The sequence below is a fragment of the Cokeromyces recurvatus genome (assembly GCF_025118155.1).
Source record: "Cokeromyces recurvatus strain NRRL 2243 chromosome Unknown BX663scaffold_20, whole genome shotgun sequence".
NCBI lineage: Eukaryota > Fungi > Mucoromycota > Mucoromycetes > Mucorales > Mucoraceae > Cokeromyces > Cokeromyces recurvatus.
The window spans coordinates 173,871-196,025 of record NW_026251406.1 but is presented as its reverse complement, the minus strand read 5'-3'; the positions used below and the strand labels follow the sequence as shown (position 1 = coordinate 196,025).

Genomic DNA, 22,155 nt, shown 5'->3' with positions numbered 1-22,155 from the left:
AAAAAAAAGGCTGAGGAATTTATAAGATAAAATACATCTCTTATGGAATTGAAATACTACTGTATTTAACAAAATAATTACTATTGTTTGTACTATTTACTTCTAGAAAGGTATTTCTGTAAGATTTCGGCACTATTCAAGAATTTGGGATATATAGAAGAAGACAAAAATAGCAAATCAAAAGAATAATAAAGTCAAGATTTCTGCTTGGTTACTACTAGACTCCTTAACATACATTTTGTATAGGCTTCAAAGTTATTTTTACATGCTAAGAGTTAACTAGTTTTTCTATTCATATCTTATTATAACTAACTTAGTATTTACTTTATATTTAAAATCAATACCTTCCATCTCAATCATCATTTCAAGAAATCATATTTCATCTCTGTGGAAAATCATTTCCGAAAAGACATAGTTATTCAAAATTAACTATACCATTTTATTATGTTTTAAGAAAAAATTACTTAATGATATGTTATGCCGTATGAATTATGTATGCTGTGGCTGATGATGGTATAACTGTCCTTCTTCTTTATCAGGTTTTATATATTTATAGCTCTCATTATTTAATCCATGATCCTCTCCTCTCTTTCTCTTGTCAAGTTGAAGATGATGGCCTGATAAAAATAGAGATAATAGTTTTATTTGCCTAATAGCATTATTCACTTCATGATATGTCTCCAATACTGAAACAAACTTCAAGTCAAAAAGTTCAAGTCTTTCAAATGGAGGATCATCTAACTGATATCTTTTCACTAGATTTTCACACAATGCTTCCAGACTGTGTTGTCCCAGATATTTAGACTTGGCTAAAATAGCTGCATAACGCTCTTCATCATGTAACGCATAATATTGTTTAAATGTAATTGGTATTTGGTTAGTCTTCTGTAAAACTACTAAATAACCAGCAAAGATAGCTAAATGGTGAGCAAGGTCCCAAAGCACTTTTGTATTAGTAAGTTCAATATGAATACGTTTAACAGAATGGGCAAATTGATCAAAAATTAGAAAATACCCCTTCCAACTGACTGAGGGTAGTTGAATCATGCGAAGAGAAAGGATACCGTAATGTCGAGTGATACGTGGTATAATAAGTTGAATGAAAATATCTGTGATTTTTCGATCATTTTTAGGGAAAAGAATATTGCTTGTCCAGATTTCTGGGCTTTCGTAAATAAAGGATCGAAGTCTTGTATGGCTATCACCTAAAGAAAGTAAATCTTGTAGGCTTAATTTCGATGTAATTTTGATAAGGATCTGATCAGGTAAAGATATGAGATCCATTACGTTAAAAACTAAAAAGAAAAAAGAAAAAAGAAAAAAACTAAAAAAAAAAAGAAAAAATAGAAATTAAAACTTTAGGTACTTTTTACGTATGACAAGCATATATCAAGAACTACGTTTAATAATATATAAAATGCAAATATATACATTTTTATATGTGTATAATGAATTACAAATTATCCAGTGTTATTATAATAATATATAAAGATGTCTATTATGTATTTATTTATTTATTTATTTCCATGTAGCAAATTCCCTTAAATTACCTAATATAATTAGTAGATATTTAATGGCTTTTTGTATTTATTTATGCATTCTAATTTTGATTACATTAAGGATATACATTCATTACCGGAATTGATCCGAGCGTAAATATATACAAAATGGAACCATAGTTGACTTCATCTTATGTACTCTTATTTTTGTCAAATATTTGGCGGTCATTGAAGTAAACTTAATACTCTTTGACCTTATAATTTACAAACTTGAGCAAACAATTCATAGAGTTGGCATGTGCTCCTTAAAAAAGAAAAAAAAATCTTAAAAAAAAAAGAAACTACACTCTCGACATTATGAGGGTACTCACCAAAACGTATCATATTGCTAATATTTTTGTTCCATTTTTGCATTAGTAGTATGCCTAGAAAATACTCCAGATATTTACTACTAGATCTACTTAATAAGTTTGTGCTTAAAAATACTCCTAGTTAGTTTACATAGGATTATAATTAAAAAGATACACTGAATAAATTGCTTAGTCAGCTTTCAATTATGTCCAATAATGAGCAGAATTAATAACAGTAGGATAGAGTATCCTACATTCGTAGTGTAATGATGTATAGAATGTGCATGAAGAGAAACAGTGTGAGGATTAGGGAATTGCATAACTTTGGGGCACTTTATATATATATATATATATATATATAAAGGGATAAGCACCACCGGAAAAGATATATCTTTAATTGAATAAAGTATGTAATTTAGCTATACCCTTTATGACACATATAGAAACTATCTTATAATTGCTAATAAGAATGGAATAGTATCGTGTTAGGGCAATAGCAATTATGATAGAAAGCTTTTATTCAAACAATTAATATTGCTTTTTGTATATTGTTGAATTAACAATATTTAGTTTATTTGTATCTTAGCTAGATTAATTTTCTGCATGGTTTATCTTATCTTGAGTAAACATGAAAATAATATCATTATATATAATCATCAACTATCAAGTATTTTATATTCCTATAAGTTCCTTTTATTTAATCATTTGTACTTAGAATAAGCATGTAGTTTTCATTTGATTTCGCTTTATAATTTTCTGTAAGTTATTGAGGTTAGTTGCGAATCCTGCATAAGTCAAACAAATTTATGACAACTGCCTTTTGCTTCTGTAAACAAATACATCTCAACATGTTTGTCATCAACGAATATAATTAGCTATCCGCATTGTCCCATAATAAGTCCTCAGTTTACCTAATGTACCACTATTACAATCTATTATCGTTGTCAACAAGCTGATGCTTAAAATTACTACCGCAAAAGCCAAATGTCCCCGTCGAATTCATGCACGATGAGATAAATACCATATCTGCTCCTGATCTATTATGTAGAATATACAGTATAGACTGGGGCCATTTAATTCGTGAACCATCTACTACGTATAAATATATTAGCTTTTGCATATATAAAGTAACTATAAAGAGCTTTTTCTTCCATGTATCCAGCATATTTTTGTGTATTTTTATTTGATCTTTTGCTAGCAAATAAACCTCCTAATTCAGCTGTAATATTGAAGTATAACAATTTAACAAATAATGTCCACATTACAATTTATAAACAACTGTCATTGTAGTCAATAGATATACATAAATATAGCAATACTATTTGAACATCAAAATAGATGCAGTCTAATTCAATATAATGCAGAAGTAAAGCTAAATACTACACATATTCTTTCATAAAAAAAAAAGTGTAAGCAATATAACTGCAAATAACAGTTTGGGTATCAACAAGCATAGTTCAATAAAACAAATATATGTTTTTTTAAGAAAAAAAAGAAAGTAACTTTGTTACATAGAGATTTGTCATGATCACATTAAAGGATATAATCATTCATTTTTATCTTTTTTTTGCTGTTGTGATTCAAAGTAAGCTTTTCTTTGTGCTTGAACACGTAAATGTTTTAAGTATTTCTTATGGTATCTTCCCTTTTTGTGCTGTTCCCATTCTTTATCTCCATTTAGTATAACTGGTTCACCTTTATCTGTCTTACAAGTCTCACAAACATGCTTATTCCAAGTTAAAATCTTTGTCTGCGTACTAATATTTAACAATGTTAACTTGAGGATTTTACAATATATGAAATAGACTTACTCTTTTATGTCTTCTGAAGGAGTTAACATTGTAGCAGCAATATCACTTAGACTTTTAGGGTCAGGTAAAGGTTGATCCAATTGAAATGCTTTTGCTATTTGAATAGCTTTCTCTTTTACATTTGTATCCCAACATGCTAAATCTAAATATTTATAATTTTAAGTTGGAATATAAACAGAATTTCAACGTGTATATGTAAATATACCTCCTGCATCAAGACAATATATGATAACATCTTTATTTTTGGAATACAGTGAAGTTGGTAATAATTTGTTTCGAATCCATTTAATTTGTGATTTAGCATATCGTCTAGTGGCTGCTTTCATTTGCTCTGTACATTCATCTTTAATTTTCTCTAATTCATTTTCATTTTTATTTCCTTCCTCTAATGCTACAAAGTATGGGTCGAATTCCTTATATCCTGTATTACCGTTCAATATATGTATAACTACCTTTTTTTTTCACCACCTCTTTTATGCTTACCTATCGCTTGCCATAATCCCCTTTGATATTGTTCTAATTCTATACCGGGCATCTTGACCTGTCCTTCTACTACTCGGCGTCTCAGATCTTTAATCTCATCAAATAAACCTGTCTCAATCATTTGATCTATTCGTGCATCCAGACGTGGATTCAATTTTTGAGGATCTGAGTAGATCCAAAACACTAATGCCTTATATCTTGATTCCATTCCTTTAAGAGTAAAGAGTTCTTTCTGTGATTTTATAATCTCGCTTTGTGGCTTTCCTGTTTGATGGAAAATCTATAAAAAAATAATGGAATTAATCACAAATAAATTTAATAAATTCGGATAACCTTTACTTTTAAACTTCGTAATATTTTTCTTCTATCGGAAGGATGCCATTTATTTGCCATGATAGGATCAACTTCAGAAAGACGCTTATAAAGCTCACTTGTTTCTAATAGATCCAATTCCATGAACTTGTTATTTACTTCAATACTATCTGAAGGTTGATCGCTGACTGTTGTATTATGCCAAAGTAATGATTGTACATAATAATGAGTACCCCCTACTACAACTGGTAATTGATTCATATTTGAAATTGAATCAATCTAATGTATGTTAGTTACGAGGCAGGAAAAAAAAATAGAACAAGTGTACTTTTTGCGAGGCATCCTTCAAGAAATTCGTTACTTGATATTCTTCATCAGGTTCCAAAAAATCCATTAAATGATGAGGAATTCCTTCTCTTTCATTCATGGGCATTTTATTTGTAATTATATCAAGACCTTTATAAACCTAAGTATAAAAGTTAGAAGAAGAAAATAATTACGCAGATGTGAGCTTTTTGATTTTACCTGTAGGGCATCAGCATTAATTACTTGGCCAGTCAATGCTTTACATAATTCAACAGCTAGCTTTGATTTACCAATGCCTGAACTACCAACAACTGCTGCTATCTTTTTTATAGCTGACATACTTTTTTTTTTTTTTTTTTTTTTTGATAAAAATAATATAAAATAACTACATGTTAAATATGCAGTTGGTATTTTTTTTTTTATTTAAACAATAAGCCACTGAGGATAGGAATTAATAGAAAAAGGGAGGGAAGGAATTGATTTAAAAGTATCTCCACAGTTTATTGAATTCTTCATCATAAGCATTAACTACAGATGGAATATTGGTAATAATAATATTTTCTCGATTCTTGTAACGAGCACTGTATAAAGTATAAATACATATAAGCTTTTTGTTTTGTTTTTCTTTTTTTTTTTTTTTATATACGCATATATAAATATTTACCCTGCAGACCAGTTAAAGCTTCCAGTAATAACCATTTTTTGGTCAATTACAGCAAATTTATTATGCATAAATTGTTCGCTATATAGTTCATATAAATATATACACAAATATTCATTAATTTTAAAAACCATATTTACCCGTCATCTTTTTTAAATGGAATACTATGTTGCTCATAAAGTCGAATTACATCTGCCCCTTTATATGCATCCATTTGGTCATTATCAGTAATAATCCTGACATCTACTCCACGCTTTTTTGCATCAATCAAGACACCTGCTGTATCATTATCTGTCAAAGAAAATACACAAACGTATAATGTCTCTTTAGCTGTGGATAAAGCCGAATGAAATAACTATAATACATGTTTAATGATCCATTCATAATAATAAAAAAGCCCCCCCATACATTTACTTACCCTATAACTTTCTTCAGAAGGGAAAAAGACAGGCATACAAAAAATATCACCATTCAAGTCATTACATGCCATATATTCTGGATAAAACTCACATTTAATTACTTGTTGTCTACGGTAAGGTCTGTTACTGGTGTAACTATTATTAGTGACATTATATGTTGTGGTCGTTGTCTTCTTCTTTTTCTTTTTCTGACGACTAACTGTTTGAAACCCATTTGAATTCATTTCACGAGATTTAACTTGAACTTCCTCTTCTTCATTGCTTTCATCATCATTATCATCTTCTTCTTCTTCATTGCTTTTATCATCATTATCATCATCATCATCTTCTTCTTCTCCACTACCAACCTTCTCATCATATCTTTCTTCTTCCAACTCTCTACGTATTCTTTCATGTTCAAGCCGTTCAGGTGCATAGATATCAATGCCCTGTTGCTCATATCGATCTTTACATGCTAACCATTCATCCTCGTTTGAAACAAATTGTGGAACACCTAGAGTAATACCAATAAAACTCTTCATTTGATGTTTCAAAAGTTCCAATACTTGCTTATCTTGATCAGTGGACATAGAGCCTGCTGCATTTTCAAATAGTGTATCGAAAAGTTCAAGGGATTTATCAAACTGGGATTCCTCATGATGTAGAAGACGATTAAGGCGAACAGCCATTTTGTCTAACAGTGAGTTGTTAGAGATAAGTGCGTCTACAGATTTCATAAATTCTACAAAAAAAATTAAGATTTTAGAACAATTCTTCTGTATTTTTTTTTTTAATGATACAAGAACTACCATTATTTACCTTGTCTAACAAGTGGAATATATTTGATGAATTATCTGAAGAAAGAAGAATATTCAAATATCTTATTTATAAAAAAGAAAAGAAACACACACACAATCCACTTCTGAAAACACGGAGTCTATCTTTAAAATGGTTATAAAAATTAAAGTTCTACAAATGTAACATTTGTAATTGCTTCTTTCAACACTAATAATGTATAATACAAAAAAAATACTCAGATAGCAAATTACAATACTTTATAGTTTTATACTGTATCTAAAATCAAATATATTTATAGCTTAATGAAGAATGTCTTCATATACATGATAGTTTATGAAATAATAATGATAATGATAAAAAGTGTAAAAAGGCTTATTACTAATTAATAATAGCAAATAGAAGTATTGAAATTACTATCATCCTTTACTACATTATATGTTTGATTATAATAAAAAATATATAATAATATATACTATTTATTTATTTGATACATATCTAACAATAAGTGGAATTTAATATACTATATAAATACTCATACATACATACATATACATATATATATAAAAGCTTCTGTACAAATTTTGAAATTAGGCAGCCACTCCAGTTGCAAGTTTAGGCAAGATACGTTGTTGAATACCACCCGTCACAGGTAAATAAGTATTTCCCATTAAATGGTAATCCACTTCACGCGCGCACATTCGCCCTTCATTAATTCCCCAAACAATCAATGACTGACCTCGACGGCAATCACCTGCAGCAAATACACCAGGTATTGAAGTAACGTATTGTCCCTTGGGTGTCTCAATGTTCGATCGACCATCCTGTTTAATTTCTAATTGCTTGATAATTGCTTCTTCAGGGCCCAAGAACCCCATAGAAAGCAATACAAGATCAGCTTCAAAGTATTGCTCTGTTCCAGGCTTTTCAGCCATCGTCCAGCGTCCTGCTTCATCCTTTGTCCATTCAACACGTATCGTCTTGATACCTTTTACATGGCCATCTTCGACAACAAATTCTTTTGAAAGAACACAATATTCACGAGGGTCTTTACCAAAATGTTCACGAACTTCAGAGTGACCATAGTCCACTTTAAAGACCATTGGGAAACGAGGCCAAGGGTTTGAGGCTGCACGTGTCTCAGGTGGCTGTGGTAATAATTCAAAATTAATCACTGATTTACATCCATGACGGACAGAGGTACCAATACAATCATTACCGGTATCACCTCCACCAATCACAATCACATGCTTGCCCTTTGCTGATAAATAATGGCCATCTTTCAAACCTGAATCAAGTAAACTCTTGGTATTGGCTTGAAGAAATTCCATAGCGAAATGAATACCATCTGCTTCACGACCTGGAATCTTGAGGTCTCGAGGCCAAGTAGCGCCTGTAGCAATAATGAGTGCGTCATTCTGAGATCGAATTTTATGAATATCCACATCAACACCAACATGAGCATTAGGAACAAATTGGATCCCCTCTGCTGCTAAAAGATCAACACGTCGCTGAACAATCTTTTTATCAAGCTTCATATTTGGAATACCATACATAAGTAAACCACCAATACGATCATTACGATCATAGACAGTAACAAGATGTCCTGCTTTATTAAGTTGATCAGCAGCTGCTAAACCTGCTGGACCAGAACCGATAATGGCTACTCTTTTACCAGTACGTTGAACTGGAGGTTTTGGAGCAAGCCAGCCTTGCTCGAAACCACGATCAATAATTGCACACTCAATACTCTTAATAGCTACTGGAGGTTCATTAATACCCAATACACAAGCACCTTCACAAGGCTAAAAAAAATAAAATAAAATAAAAATAAATAAAGAGGGAGATGACATTAGTAACAATTTTTTTTTTAGAAAAAATAAAATAAAATAAAATAAAATAAAATAAAATAAAAAAAAATAATAAAAATAAAAAAAATAAAAAAATAAAAAAAAAAAAAAAAAAAAACTTACAGCAGGACAAACACGACCAGTAAATTCAGGAAAGTTGTTAGTCATTAAAAGACGATCTAAGGCATCTTTCCAATTATCTTTATAGACAAGCTCGTTCCATTTAGGAATAATATTACCAATAGGACAACCAGTATCAGATTGACAGAAGGGGACACCACAATCCATGCAACGAGCGCCTTGCTCATGTAATTGAGAACGTGTTAAACGATGATTGATTTCCTCCCAATCCAAGGTACGCTTTTTAGCATCACGGTATCTATCTGTTCTACGCTTATACTTCATAAAGCCACGTACCTTGTCAAGTTTAGCACGACGAGCTAAAATCACTTCTTCACCTAATACGCTATCTTCCAAGTCCTCAACAATAGGTTCAACTTTCTTGTGCAAGTTCTCACATAAATTTTGTTGTTTGATTTTAGGGGACTTCTCCCTTTCCAAGAGAGCTCGGTATTCAGTAGGCATCACCATGACAAACTTGGGTAGATATTCATTAAAGTTTTTAAGAACACGATCCGCTACTTGAGATCCTGTATAATGATGATGATCCTCAATTAAATCACGAAGTTCAGCAATACGTTCAGGTTCATTCACAGTTTCTAATTCAACCATCTCTCTGTTGACATTTTCCTTAAAGTCGCTAGAGATATCTAAAACATAGGCAATACCACCGGACATACCTGCAGCAAAGTTACGACCTGTGGATCCTAAAATCACAACACGACCACCTGTCATATATTCACAACCATGATCGCCTACACCCTCACAGACAGCAGAAGCACCTGAGTTACGAACACAGAAACGTTCTGCTGCAATACCTCTAAAGAATGCACGTCCACTTGTTGCCCCGTAAAGACAGACATTACCTACAATGATATTTTCTTCCGACTTGAAAGTTGAATTCTTGGGAGGATAGATAGCGATCTCTCCACCCGACAAACCCTTGCCAACATAATCATTAGAGTCACCTTCAAGCTCAATAAAGATGCCAGGAGCCAAGAAGGCACCCAGGGATTGACCCGCTGAGCCCCTAAGTTTAATATGAATCGTTTTAGGTGGTAAACCAGCTTCACCGTGACGTTTAGAGACATGATAAGAGAGTGTTGTCCCCAAGGCGCGATCAGTATTAACGACATCTGCTTCAATCATAACAGGCTGGCTATTCGTAAGAGCAGCTTCAGACTCTTCAATAAAGTAATTGTCAAGACGAATATGCAAGTTATGTTTTTGTTTGGTAATACAGTAATTTGCTACATCAGGTCTAAGAGAGGCAGCAGGTGTAAGGATTGGAGAGAGATCAAGGTTAGCCGTCTTGAAGGTCCTTAAGGATTCGTTCACCTTGAGTCTTTCCGCATGACCTACCATCTCATTGACGGTTCGGAAACCCAACTTGGCCATGTAACCACGCATCTCCTCAGCCAGATAATAAAAGAAGTTAATCACATCCTCAGAGGTACCTTCAAATTTCTTGCGAAGCTCAGGATCTTGTGTAGCGATACCTACAGGACATGTGTTTAAATGACATTTTCTCATCATGATACATCCGAGAGCGATAAGAGGTGTAGTAGCGAAACCCCATTCTTCAGCACCTAATAAACAGGCAATCGCCACATCTCGACCTGTCTTGATTTGACCATCTGTCTGGACTATCACACGACCACGCAAATCATTCAGCACCAATGTTTGATGTGTCTCGGCAAGACCCAACTCCCAAGGTAAACCAGCATATTTAATACCTGTCCAACGAGAGGCACCGGTACCACCGTCATGACCTGAAATTAAAATATGATCTGCCTTTGCCTTTGCTACACCAGCAGCCACAATACCAACGCCGACCTCAGATACCAGTTTGACAGAGACACGCGATCTTGGATTAGCGCATTTCAAGTCATAGATTAACTGTTTAAGATCTTCAATAGAGTAAATGTCATGATGTGGAGGTGGAGAGATAAGTCCAATACCAGGTGTTGTCTTTCTAGTAGACGCAATCTCCTCTGAGACCTTGGAACCAGCCAATTCACCACCTTCACCCGGCTTTGCACCTTGTGCCATCTTAATTTGTAATTCATCTGAATCAGATAAATAGAAACTCGTGACACCAAAACGACCTGAGGCGACTTGTTTGATTGCAGAACGCATTGAGGAGCCATCCTCTAATGGTATAGAGCGTTCAGGTTTTTCACCACCTTCACCTGTATTAGACTTGCCACCTAAACGATTCATGGCGATAGCTAAAGATGAGTGAGCCTCCATCGAGATAGAACCATACGACATGGCACCTGTTACAAATCTTTTCACAATCTTATCCCAACTTTCCACCTCCTCCAGGGGTATAGGCCTTGAATTCTCATAATCAAATTCCAACAGACCCCTCAGGGTACATCTCTTGATAGCTTCATAAGCATTACGTGAATAGGCATCGTAGGAGGATTGATTCTTTTGTCGAACAGCATCTTGTAAGTTTGCAATACCGTTGGGTTCGGCAATATGAGGAGCACCGCCATCACGCCAATGGTATTCACCTGATTCTGGTAATGATACAGGCTGAACTTTATTACGAGATGGATAACCGGCCTCATGTAATGTTAGGGCATCTAAGGCAAAGATATCGAATGTAACACCCTTAATACGACTCGCTGTACCTGAAAAGCAACGTGAAATGACGGAATCATCAATCCCAAGGGCTTCAAAGATTTGTGCACCTTTATAAGAGGCCAAGGTAGAGATACCCATCTTGGACATGACTTTTTGAATACCATTATCAATCCCCTTTTTAAAGTTATAGATCAGTTGCTTGGGTGTTAAATCATTTGAGATAATAGCTCTCTCACGATGTAACTTGAGTATGGCCTCTAGAGCCAGGTAAGGACAGATAGCGTCTACACCGTAACCTAATAGAACACAAAAATGATGTACCTCTCTTGCTTCACCTGTCTCAACCATCAATGCAATACGACTTCGTTGCTTAGTACGTACCAGATAATGATGTACACCCCCTGCAGCAATTAAACTAGAGATGGCAACACGATCCTTATTAACGGCCCTATCGGAGAGGACAAGAATTTTGTAGTCATTTTGAATAGCCTCTGAGACTTCTTGACAGATACGTTCCAAGGTATTGACATAACCTTCAACACCTTCTGTCTTATCAAATGTAATATCGATCGTAGCTACCTTCCAACCATAATGCTGATCCATACGTTGAATTGCAGCCAATTCGTCCATAGATAGAATGGGAGAAGATAAAGCCAACTTGTGACATTGCTCCTCAGCTATCTCCAAGATGTTCCCCTCTGGACCCACATAACATTCAAGTGACATGACAATTTCTTCACGAATGGGGTCAATAGGTGGATTTGTGACTTGAGCAAATAATTCACGAAAGTATTCATAGATGAGACGAGGTTGTTCAGCTAAACAGGCTAGAGCGGTATCATTGCCCATCGAACCCAGGGGTTCTTTACCAGTAGAAGCTAAGGGAGCTATGATTAAATTGAATTGTTCAAGTGTGTAACCAAAGGCCTTGAGACGAGGATCTGTTTGAACCGTTGTTTCATCCAATTCATATTGTTGCTGTTGCCGTTCTTTATCATATCGATTCACAACCTCTTTCAAATGAATCGCTTGACGTTCAATCCATTCACGGAAGGGACGTTTAGCAGCTGTCTGTAACTTGAGTTGTCGATCATCTACGATTTTACCTTTTATCGTATCTACCAACAACATACGACCTGGTTTTAAACGACCCTTTTCAACAATTGTTTCAGGGTCCACAAAGACGGTACCTACTTCAGAGGCACAGATCATGATATCATCAGAAGTTAAATAGTAACGACAAGGACGAAGACCATTACGATCTAATGAGGCACCACAGTAACGACCATCCGAAAAGGTAAACAGAGCAGGACCATCCCAGGGTTCCATTAAAGAAGCAGCCCAACGATAAAAGGCCTTCATGTCAGGACTCATGGCTTCATTATTTTGCCATGCCTCTGGAATCATCATCATGACAGCCTCAGGTAATGTCAAGACACCGTTGATGACCAAGAGTTCGAGTACATTATCAAATGCAGCAGAATCAGATCCACCTTCCTCAATAATTGGATAAAGGAGATCTAATTCATTTCCAAAGGTATCTGAAGTCATCACACCTTCTCTTGATCTCATCCAATTCTTATTACCACGTACTGTATTAATTTCACCTATAACAAAAGGGAAAAAAAAAAAGAATAAATAAATGAATAAAATAAAATAAAAATTAATCAAAAAAAAAAACTTCCGCTTTCCTTATTATTTATTAATAACTTACCATTATGAGCACACCATCGCATAGGTTGTGCACGATCCCAAGAAGGAAATGTATTTGTTGAAAAACGAGAATGAACCAAGGCAAAATGAGTGGTATATTGTACATTATTTAAATCATGAAAATAGGAATATACTTGCTTAGGTGTCAACTGTCCTTTATAGACAATATTCTTATTTGAAAGTGAACAGACATAAAACCATTTCTTCATTGTGATTGTATGAGTAGCATGTTTACGCAAGACATAAAGCTGACGCTCAAAGTAAGGCTCATCAAATTCAACATCATTATTGAGGATGACAAAGGGTTGCATGATAGCTGGTTCCTTAGAACGAGCAGCAGGACCAATGATAGTTGAATCTACAGGTACTTTACGCCAACCAAGTACCTTCAAATGGAGGGCATCTGCTAACTGTTCAAATACTTTTTGACTTTCCATAATAGATGTTTGTTCTCCCTTCATAAATAAATTGCCTACTGCGTAATGACCTTCTTGAGGCAATCTAATACCTAATTCACGCGATGTTTCATTGACAAAGAACTGATGAGGAATACCTTATTGTTGTAAAAAGAAGAAAAAGGAAAGGATTTTTGTTTATTAAAAAAGAAAAGAAAAGAAAAAAAAACTTGTTTACCAAACATTTATTTACCTGTCATAACACCAGCACCATCACCATCACGAATATCAGCACCACTAGCACCACGATGAGTCATGTTGCAAAGGATATGACTGGCTTCAGATAAAATTTTATGAGAACGTTCGCCTTTTATATGAACCATAAAACCAACACCACAAGCATCTTTTTCATATTCAGGATTATATAAACCTTGAGCAGATGGAATAGATTCTGCCCAAGAAGTATTATGTGTTGTTATTGTCATTATTTTTAAGGGAGGAGTATTTAAGATTTTTAAGTGAGAAAGAAAGAAAGAAGGGAAATAAAATAAAATAAAAAAAAAAAGGGAAGATTTGTATTTAAAGTTTCATCAAACTTCTTATCATTTTTATATACTAAATGACCAATAAAATACAATACTTTTAAGAAAAGTTTTTGATCTTTAGGAAAAAAAAGGCATCACATGCAAATTTTTTTTTTGGGAAAGATAATCAAACCAGGATAAAACTTAATACGTATGTTATTTTATTAATGCGTGTGTGCACGCGTGTGTGCGTGTGTGTGTGTGTGTGTGTGTGTGGGGAACTGAAACCGATCCTTTATGTTTAAATAAAGTTTAATAAGCAGCAGGGGTTAAACCAGTATAATTATAATATGGCTTTTTTTTTTTTTTTGATAAGATAACGGGAAAAAAATAAATGTACACAAGATATTTTATTTTATAGTTTATGTAACAAATCTAACATAGATAAATCTAGCCAATGAACTGCATGGATCCAATCTCTATCATATATATTAATTTGACTTAATTTAGTTTATCTGTAATTAGTTTTTGTTTTTTTAGCATATTTTGTATGTCGGATCTTTGCATTGTAAAAACTTCCCGAATTGTACAAATCCTTTTTTTTTATATTCTTATTTTTATTTTTTTATAATTTTATTCAACATTACAAGATATACGTTGATTTTAGAGGCTTTTAATGAATGAGATACAAGTCATGAGTCTATCAGCTATGGATCCTTTTCTAATAAGAAAAAAAACATGATCTTTTAAGCCACTTTATATATCTACAACAAATGTCTTTAACAAGTATATAAAACACAATTTGCTTATGTAAATAACGTCTTTTTTTTTCTCACATGATTTGAACATAAAAGCATTCACTCATTCTCTAAGCATTGTGGATGAACTTTTTTTGTCTTTCTGAATGATCTATTCAACATGTAAGCGAACTAAAGATAGACGTTATATACAGAAAGAGAGAGAATGATAGTATTGGCGATAGACGTTATATACAGAAAGAGAGAGAATGATAGTATTGACGATAGACGTTATATACAGAGAGAGAGAATGATAGTATTGACAATTGGTGATATGCAATAAACCTTTTATCCTAAAGGACTGTTTTAATATCTTGATTCAAGCAAGTTTTTTGGTTGAATATAGAACACTCTTAAAAGTGGGATTGGCTTCTTATTTATTATATAGTAAATAGATATATAAGTTTGATATTTACAATTCGGATAAGTTCGGGAAATCACGTATATATTTTACTTGATAGCTTCTTCCTTATCTTTACACTCAATTCTCTCTCTTTTTTTTTATATATTTCCTTTTCTTTTCTTTTGTTTATGAATGAATAAACAATACAAGTTCATATATACATAGATTAATACAATACGCTCTTAGCTATATAGGATATCTGCCATTTCTATCATCAGGAAAGATTGAACTATTTTTATTGGCTATTAATGAAACCTATTTTGAATGCGTAACAGGCTTATTACAATAGAAATTATTTGTGAACCGTTACATATAATTCAATGTATTAATAAGTAATATATAAATGTATGAGTGTATGAGTGTATGTGTGTGTGTGTGTGTGTATGTATGTATGTATATATTACATAAGAAACAGAGAGAGAGAGAGAGGATTTAAATGTTATCATCATATATGATTCTAATCTTTAAGGATAAGTTGTATTCGCTGCATTTATAAAAGACTGATTTAGAGGTGATGTATAATACAGAATAGTATCTAAACAGGAAGAAGAAGAAGAAGAATAGCCATTTGTGACTATAGAAGGCTGTATTGTTACATTATCAGTCATCAAAGTAGAAGTAGTAGTGTTAGTAAATGGATGAGCCTGTTGACCCAACATAGCTTGTGTATGATCTGCTGCTAATACATTTTTTATGTGATGCTGATTACTAAAGACAACAAGAGTGGTTAAGAATTGTAAAATTTTGGAAATCACTTGTTGATGTCTTTGTTGATAGTCATACACTTTCATCCTTTCCTTCCACACCATTTGACGTTGTCCTTGTAGAGTCTTCAACTTGTTTAACATGTTTGTCTGTTGCTCTTTCAGCTTATTTAACTCTTTCTTTAAAATTCCTTTCAAATCATCATCACCACCTAATAAGGGAGTTTGTTGTGACTTTCTTTTTCGAGTTATAGAAGCAAGTAAATCAGGTTGACCACGTTTAAAAAAGGGATTTTCAAATTGCCAGAGTGAGGTACGAGGTATTTTACGGAAATTATACATATTCAGTTGTCGAATAAATGAGGAGAACGTTTTATGTTTATAAAAGTGAGGCAATATGTTTGTAGCAAATTCTTCATCATTGTAAACTAGAATAGATTTCTTTAGTTAAAAAAGGCAATACATGCATGTATATCGGTATTTACCTACAAATGAAGTCCCTTCTTTACACCATTGAATATATTGATTTGTTGAATTATCTTCTACCATACTTGTAAAATAGACAAGTAACCAAAAATAGATAGATAAATAAATAGATAAATAAATAAATAAATAAATAAATAAAAAGGGGTTTCTTACTTGTACAGCTTATATAAGAAAGCTGGAATATGACGCTGATGAGAAGACCGACGTATAAAAGTTCGTTTACTCTTTTTTAATATTAAAGTAGACAGTGAATCATCTAAAAGCAAATCCTTCATTTCTATAGAAAGCACAACAACAAAAAAAAAAAAAATAAAAAAAAAAAATAAAATAAAATAAATAATAAATAAATAAATAATAAAAATACTAGACTTTATTATGATAATTTAAAAATCGAATTTTTTCTGCAATCTACCCGATTTCTAATTTTCCTTTTATGGTAATTATAAAGGATTTAAAAATTCACGCTTCATATTAGCCTGTGTCCTTGATAAAATAACCTGCATCTTAAGAATAGACAAGGATAACCTTTGCTTTGATAACGATTCTAAAACGACGGGAAAGACTTTAGCAATGGACTTTTCAATACCAAACCAATTTTGGTTTGAATTAGAAAGCTGTTCAATAAACTCTGTTAGATTCCATATCTTGTCGTCCATCACAATAGCACAATGAGGGTCCAACGTGATGGTTTCTAAAATGGACCAGTTTGGATCCTTTGGTAATTTTATATGTTTCTCTAATAAAAATACATGGCCACCATACCATCTTACATTCACATCATCTATTTCTACTAATAATGACTCATAAAGACGTCCATCGTTTTCATATCCTATACAGTTACCTATCTTTTGGAAAGAGGCCGGTCTGACATCCTCTATAAACATAAGAATCTCATCTTCTTGTCTATTCTCACTTTTACATAATTGATCTCGTAACTTTCGAAATAAATAAAATTCGGCATCTGATAAAAGGGACTGTCGATGATGTTCATCCCGAATTTCAATATGATAACCTTGAAGGTGTCGAATCATATCCTTAAACGTCTCTGGATCACGTTCAATTGTAAAAGGTAGAGCCTCACCTGGAGATGGATGAGGTGCTAGTAATGAATGCTTAAGGGGTCCCGTAAAATAATTATGTCCATCTTTATTAAAGATATCCCAACGTAGTCTAAAGTGAGTACCACCCACATTAAGATAGATAAACTCTTTAAGATATTGTTTGAGTCTTTTAAGATCATAAAAATACGCATCATTGAGAAGATCTTGATGTTCACATTCATCACGAGCTACAATCGGATAGCCTCGAAGATGTTTCATAATAAGTGTAAATGTGTTTGGATTACGATCAACGTGAATGATGCGAGAATTAGACTTTATGAAATGCCGTGTAAAAAAGTTACTGGGTCCATCAGAGATGAGTGATTTCCAACTAATTTGAAAAGCTGTGTCGCTCACTACAATTGTAAAAATAGAATTAAGTTGTTGATGGGTCATTTTTATGTTACAAATTCCACCATGTCTAGTTTTTAAATGAAAAAAAAAATAAAAAAATAAAATAAAATGAATATTTACAAAAATTTTATTTATAAAGTTTGTGCATTTTTTCTTTTTATTATTAAAAAAAACATGAACGTTTTTGAACAAGAATTAACCAATGTAACAGAATTAAACATCAAGTAATTCAAAAATATTTTTTATAATTATAATTTAACTAGGCCAAGGCAAATAATTTTAATCGTCTCAAAAATGAAATCTTATTAAATGAAATCAAAAAGTTAAAAGTAATAAAATCAAGTTTATAATATTTCAAAGCTTTAACTTGATTAATTAGGAAAATTCTTTAAATGAAGCAATACAATTAAAATATAATCAAGTTTCAGATTTCATTTCTTTATCATCCATGGTTAATATACCTGAAACTGTAGAACAATTAGAAAAAGTGCAAGATGAAATGAATCAAAAACGAAGTCAGTTAATATTGAAGGTGACAGATTATGTCAAAACTGCTTTAGAGCTATTAGATGTAACATGGTCTATTATTGAAGAATACAAATTCAAGTCAGAAAAAGATAAAAATGAAGATTTAGATCATTATTATACAACTCTAGTCGATACATTACTTATAAGCATCAAGTAATACATGCATATATACATACATTTCACACTTTGTACTTAAACGTTATATGATAGAATTCTTCATTTAAAAGTACTACTTGATACTTATGAAGATGAAGAAATGAGAACAGCACTTGTATCACTAAAGTATTCTATTTTTTTTCTTTTTTTTTTTTTTTACAAAGCTTTATTTTAACTAATAACATATAATAGAAACATTTTAGAAAAAGAATATATGGCAGCAGAAAGAAGGTTAAAATATACGAGTCAGCGAATAGAAGAATACAATAAACTTGGACCTGAATTTGAGATATTAACAAATGCATATCATCGATTAATTTATAGAGTTCAAGCAACTAAAGATGACATTGAAAGAATAAAAAATAACTAAATTAAAATCTAACCCCTTGAATGAATTTGACAATAAGCCTTGCCTTTGACTCTTCATAATCTTGTATTAATTCGATATTACTGCAGAGACTATCATTAAAAGGAATAAGAATCTGTTATTATCTCTTTTTTTTTTCCTCTTTGAATTTACTTTTTTATTTACATTTGTAGGAACTTTTCTAGCTTCTGTCTTCGTTCTTCAATGATTTTATCGGAGAATCGATTTGTAAGGACTTTACCAGGTAAATTGGGTACCTTGATTTCATAATCATTTTCTTCCAATTTGAACTTTAATGATTCAAACTTACTATATCTTCTTCTTACTGTGGACTCTTTAAAGTGAAACATGGGCAAATTGGTTTTGCAAACAATTTCATAATCTGTGTACATATTAAATCCTTTACCTACAGTGATGATTGTATTAGGATATATATGTGTATATATTATGTATGTATGTATTTGTTTATTTATTTATTTACCATGTGTTTGAGGAGCTTTAACTTCAATTTCGATAAAAGAATCAGGAATACCTTTTCTTTCTTCGATAGTATTATTTGTATTTGTATTGAGTGTAGATACCTTCATCTTTTATTATTAAAAAAAAAAAAAAAAGAAAGGAGAAACAGAAAGAGAATGAGAGAGAGAGAGAGAAAAAAAAAGAAAACTATATATAAACAATTTATTTATTTATTTATTTATTTAGTGTTTCATAAATTGATCATAACTAGCACCAATTTCTTCTAACATATGTGAAGTTAAAACGGACCTACCATACTTTTGGAAGGCCAATCTTGAACTCGTTCTTGTAATATGACAAGCTCCATAAGTAGCATATAAAGCAATATCTTTAGTTTCAACTTCATTTGAATGTCTATTATGTTTTCCAATAAAAAAAAAAAAAGAAAATATGTTTAATCTGTTTAATTACCCTTTTGTGTGTGTGTGTGTGTGTGTACGTGTTTGACTACTTACTCCCAAACATTATTTTCGTATGCTTTACCCCATGCTAAAAATGCCGCAATAGCACCTGAGAGAATATCTCCTTGTCCTCCCATACGTTTTAGACCACCATCAATATCACATTTCAAAACTTTAATTTGATATATAAATATAAACATATAATTTGTATAATGCTCGCTCGAATATATCTAAATTACCTTCGTCACCGTTAGTAATGTAGTCGACTGTTCCCTTTTGGACTACTGTAACACCTCCTAATGCCTGACTCAGCTCTTTAGCAATTTCCTCTTTTTCTTTTTCATCTTTCATTTGTACATTCTATCATATAGAATATAAGATATGATTCATTTATGAAAAGAAAAAAAAATCATCTATATATTACCATTTTTTCGCAAAGTCGCTTAAATTCAACTACATTAGGAGTTAATACAGCTTTTTTATATCCTTTCACTGTTTCAGGATATTGTTGAACAAGATAAAGACCATCCGCATCAATCACAATCGCCATATCTTGTTCACGCGCCTTTTTAATTAGTTCTTTAGCTGTATCCTGCATGACTTCATCTCTTGATAGACCAGGTCCAACTACCAAGACATGTACTCTTGAAAATACACTTGTCACTCGTTCAACAATTTTATCAACTGTTAAGTCAGTTTCCTTTTTTTCTTTTGTTCGAAGATAAGGATGAACAATTAAGTCTATATCATGATTATTATAAATAAGTAGATGTGTGTCTTTATCTATTTATGAGTGTATGTATACCTGGTGAATAACTCTACAAGTTGTAAGGGAAATGAAAGGAAATAAATGTTATGTTTTATAATAAAGAATTTATATTGCATTTACCTTGATAACAGTGCCTGCTCCAGGTTCACAAAAGATATGGCAAAGGTCAACACCCTTTTTTTTTTTTTTTTTTTTTTTTTTTTAGAAAAAAGGATTTAGAATATATTATTTTATGTATTGTATCCTACATTTATTTATTACCACTTTCATAGAAGCTATACCACTAAAATAGGGTGCACCTGTATACCTTCAATGAATAGTGAAATAAATAAATAAATAAATAAAAACAAATAAATATGCAGGTTCAAGCTAAAAGTAAATAAATATTATACTCTTCTGAACCACCAACAACGCCTACTCTTCCTGAAATATATACATGGACGTTTCATTTTAGTACACAACAAATAAACTTATTTTTCTCGCTTTTTTCGTTTCATTTTTTTTTTGGGGGGAAATGTGAATTTACCTGCTTGGCCTTTATGTAATTTACTTGAAAGAGGAGGAACAATTTGACGTACTTTGGAAAGATCTGGAATCCTTGCTGGCATTTCGAGAATTTAATTAATTTTAAAAGAAGTTTAAGAAAAAAAAAAAAGAGTAATGTATATATACGTATCTGCATTTTTTTTTTTCGTGAATACCGCTACTTGACAAAATAATATCATAATGATAAAATAATTATTTCAGTAAGTTTTTTCTTTCTTTTTTTTTTTTTCTTTGAAATTTTTTTCAATGATAAATGAAGAAAAGGACTTGATCCAAATAAAGCAATTTGGAAATAAATACTTTATATTTAATGCTCATGGTAAAACTAGAATGTAGTTGTCCCCTCTACAATAATTTCTCTCAATTATATAAAGATTAGATGTAAAAAAATTGCGATGTGAATACCGTATTGTAGGTGCACTAAACGGCACCTTACCTTCATTTCCATCACAAAACACTTTTTTTGGATTACCACTCATATTATTACAAGAAGAAGTTGAGTTGTTGTTAAAAAAAGGTGATCCCATTGTATGGATTGTGAGTGTTATATGATTAATCTTAACCATGCTCCAATAATTCCTATCTTAGGCTGGGCAACTTTGATTACTTCATCTCGCTCTTTGCCTCCTACATCAACATCAAGTCGAGCCATCATCTTTGATCATTTTTGGTCGATGGGCTTTTATTTAACAAACGGCATCAAGTTTGGTGGCGATTTTGTATTATATAGTAATGACCCCATGTGTGTTCATAGTGATTACATTGTATCTGTTAAAGAGCCAAAGGAGATCATTTTGCCCATTGACATCATAGCGGCAGGAAGAGTGGCGACTAATGTGAAAAAGATATTTGTATTTGCTTCTGTTGTCGATGAAGATCAAGTATTTTCTTATTCCATTGAATGGGCTGGATTTTAGAAATAATACAAATGGATGATTGTATAGTGTATATTATATGAATTGTTTCACAGCAACTTGTCATCATCTTTTTTTTTTTTCAAAGAGTAAAGTAAAATAGTTTATTACGTAATATTTTGTATAATGAATAAAGTACATTATCTATAACGTTGTAAAGAAGGTATTTTTAAGAGAAAAAGGGATATTCATGTTAAAGAAGAGCATTTATATCATACAACTATAATGGCTCGACATACTTTGACAAATAAATAGGGCCATAAATATTTTAATTAATAGCCTTGAGACTGGAATATTTC

At 32.1% G+C, this 22,155-nt stretch overlaps 10 protein-coding genes across 10 annotated transcripts; 2 read left to right on the top strand and 8 right to left on the bottom strand.

The window, feature by feature from the left end:
• Positions 1-14: 14 nt before the first annotated feature.
• On the bottom strand, positions 15-1,454 carry BX663DRAFT_515806 (uncharacterized protein). Its single transcript, XM_051528495.1, has 3 exons — positions 1,432-1,454; positions 345-1,324; positions 15-288 (listed from the first exon to the last, which is right to left on the bottom strand). The coding sequence occupies exon 2, from the start codon at positions 1,282-1,284 to the stop codon at positions 490-492; it is 795 nt and encodes a 264-aa protein (XP_051380931.1). The 5' UTR covers positions 1,285-1,324; positions 1,432-1,454; the 3' UTR covers positions 15-288; positions 345-489.
• Positions 1,455-3,395: 1,941 nt separating this feature from the next.
• Positions 3,396-4,536, bottom strand: BX663DRAFT_438469 (IPP transferase-domain-containing protein; the record flags this gene model as incomplete). Its single annotated transcript, XM_051523280.1, has 5 exons — positions 3,396-3,606; positions 3,661-3,802; positions 3,866-4,081; positions 4,144-4,423; positions 4,477-4,536. 5 exons carry the CDS (start codon positions 4,534-4,536, stop codon positions 3,396-3,398), a joined length of 909 nt encoding a protein of 302 aa, XP_051380930.1.
• A 567-nt stretch (positions 4,537-5,103) lies between these two features.
• On the bottom strand, positions 5,104-6,761 carry BX663DRAFT_515802 (uncharacterized protein). The gene is made up of 5 exons (XM_051528494.1): positions 6,640-6,761; positions 5,841-6,562; positions 5,563-5,777; positions 5,426-5,503; positions 5,104-5,342 (listed from the first exon to the last, which is right to left on the bottom strand). The coding sequence occupies exons 2-5, from the start codon at positions 6,555-6,557 to the stop codon at positions 5,243-5,245; spliced, it is 1,110 nt and encodes a 369-aa protein (XP_051380929.1). The 5' UTR covers positions 6,558-6,562; positions 6,640-6,761; the 3' UTR covers positions 5,104-5,242.
• A 444-nt stretch (positions 6,762-7,205) lies between these two features.
• BX663DRAFT_438496 (uncharacterized protein) lies at positions 7,206-13,773 on the bottom strand (the record flags this gene model as incomplete). The annotated part of the gene is made up of 4 exons (XM_051523281.1): positions 7,206-8,420; positions 8,589-12,787; positions 12,895-13,446; positions 13,542-13,773. 4 exons carry the CDS (start codon positions 13,771-13,773, stop codon positions 7,206-7,208), a joined length of 6,198 nt encoding a protein of 2,065 aa, XP_051380928.1.
• Positions 13,774-15,476: 1,703 nt separating this feature from the next.
• BX663DRAFT_553587 (uncharacterized protein) lies at positions 15,477-16,477 on the bottom strand (the record flags this gene model as incomplete). Its single annotated transcript, XM_051531460.1, has 3 exons — positions 15,477-16,144; positions 16,202-16,266; positions 16,356-16,477. 3 exons carry the CDS (start codon positions 16,475-16,477, stop codon positions 15,477-15,479), a joined length of 855 nt encoding a protein of 284 aa, XP_051380927.1.
• A 65-nt stretch (positions 16,478-16,542) lies between these two features.
• Positions 16,543-17,747, bottom strand: BX663DRAFT_515796 (uncharacterized protein). Its single transcript, XM_051528493.1, has one exon. It carries the CDS (start codon positions 17,696-17,698, stop codon positions 16,643-16,645), a length of 1,056 nt encoding a protein of 351 aa, XP_051380926.1. The 5' UTR covers positions 17,699-17,747; the 3' UTR covers positions 16,543-16,642.
• An 83-nt stretch (positions 17,748-17,830) lies between these two features.
• Positions 17,831-18,710, top strand: BX663DRAFT_553585 (uncharacterized protein; the record flags this gene model as incomplete). Its single annotated transcript, XM_051531459.1, has 5 exons — positions 17,831-17,860; positions 17,920-17,985; positions 18,036-18,337; positions 18,395-18,466; positions 18,533-18,710. The coding sequence occupies 5 exons, from the start codon at positions 17,831-17,833 to the stop codon at positions 18,708-18,710; spliced, it is 648 nt and encodes a 215-aa protein (XP_051380925.1).
• Positions 18,711-18,868: 158 nt separating this feature from the next.
• Positions 18,869-19,294, bottom strand: BX663DRAFT_487923 (Phox homologous domain-containing protein; the record flags this gene model as incomplete). Its single annotated transcript, XM_051524781.1, has 2 exons — positions 18,869-19,113; positions 19,189-19,294. 2 exons carry the CDS (start codon positions 19,292-19,294, stop codon positions 18,869-18,871), a joined length of 351 nt encoding a protein of 116 aa, XP_051380924.1.
• Positions 19,295-19,389: 95 nt separating this feature from the next.
• On the bottom strand, positions 19,390-21,154 carry BX663DRAFT_515789 (Ribokinase-like protein). Its single transcript, XM_051528492.1, has 9 exons — positions 20,923-21,154; positions 20,789-20,819; positions 20,658-20,703; positions 20,517-20,570; positions 20,433-20,445; positions 20,052-20,368; positions 19,867-19,987; positions 19,682-19,799; positions 19,390-19,580 (listed from the first exon to the last, which is right to left on the bottom strand). Exons 1-9 carry the CDS (start codon positions 21,002-21,004, stop codon positions 19,409-19,411), a joined length of 954 nt encoding a protein of 317 aa, XP_051380923.1. The 5' UTR covers positions 21,005-21,154; the 3' UTR covers positions 19,390-19,408.
• BX663DRAFT_515784 (tRNA intron endonuclease) lies at positions 21,148-22,074 on the top strand. Its single transcript, XM_051528491.1, has 3 exons — positions 21,148-21,261; positions 21,322-21,459; positions 21,531-22,074. Exons 1-3 carry the CDS (start codon positions 21,189-21,191, stop codon positions 21,857-21,859), a joined length of 540 nt encoding a protein of 179 aa, XP_051380922.1. The 5' UTR covers positions 21,148-21,188; the 3' UTR covers positions 21,860-22,074.
• Positions 22,075-22,155: the final 81 nt, after the last annotated feature.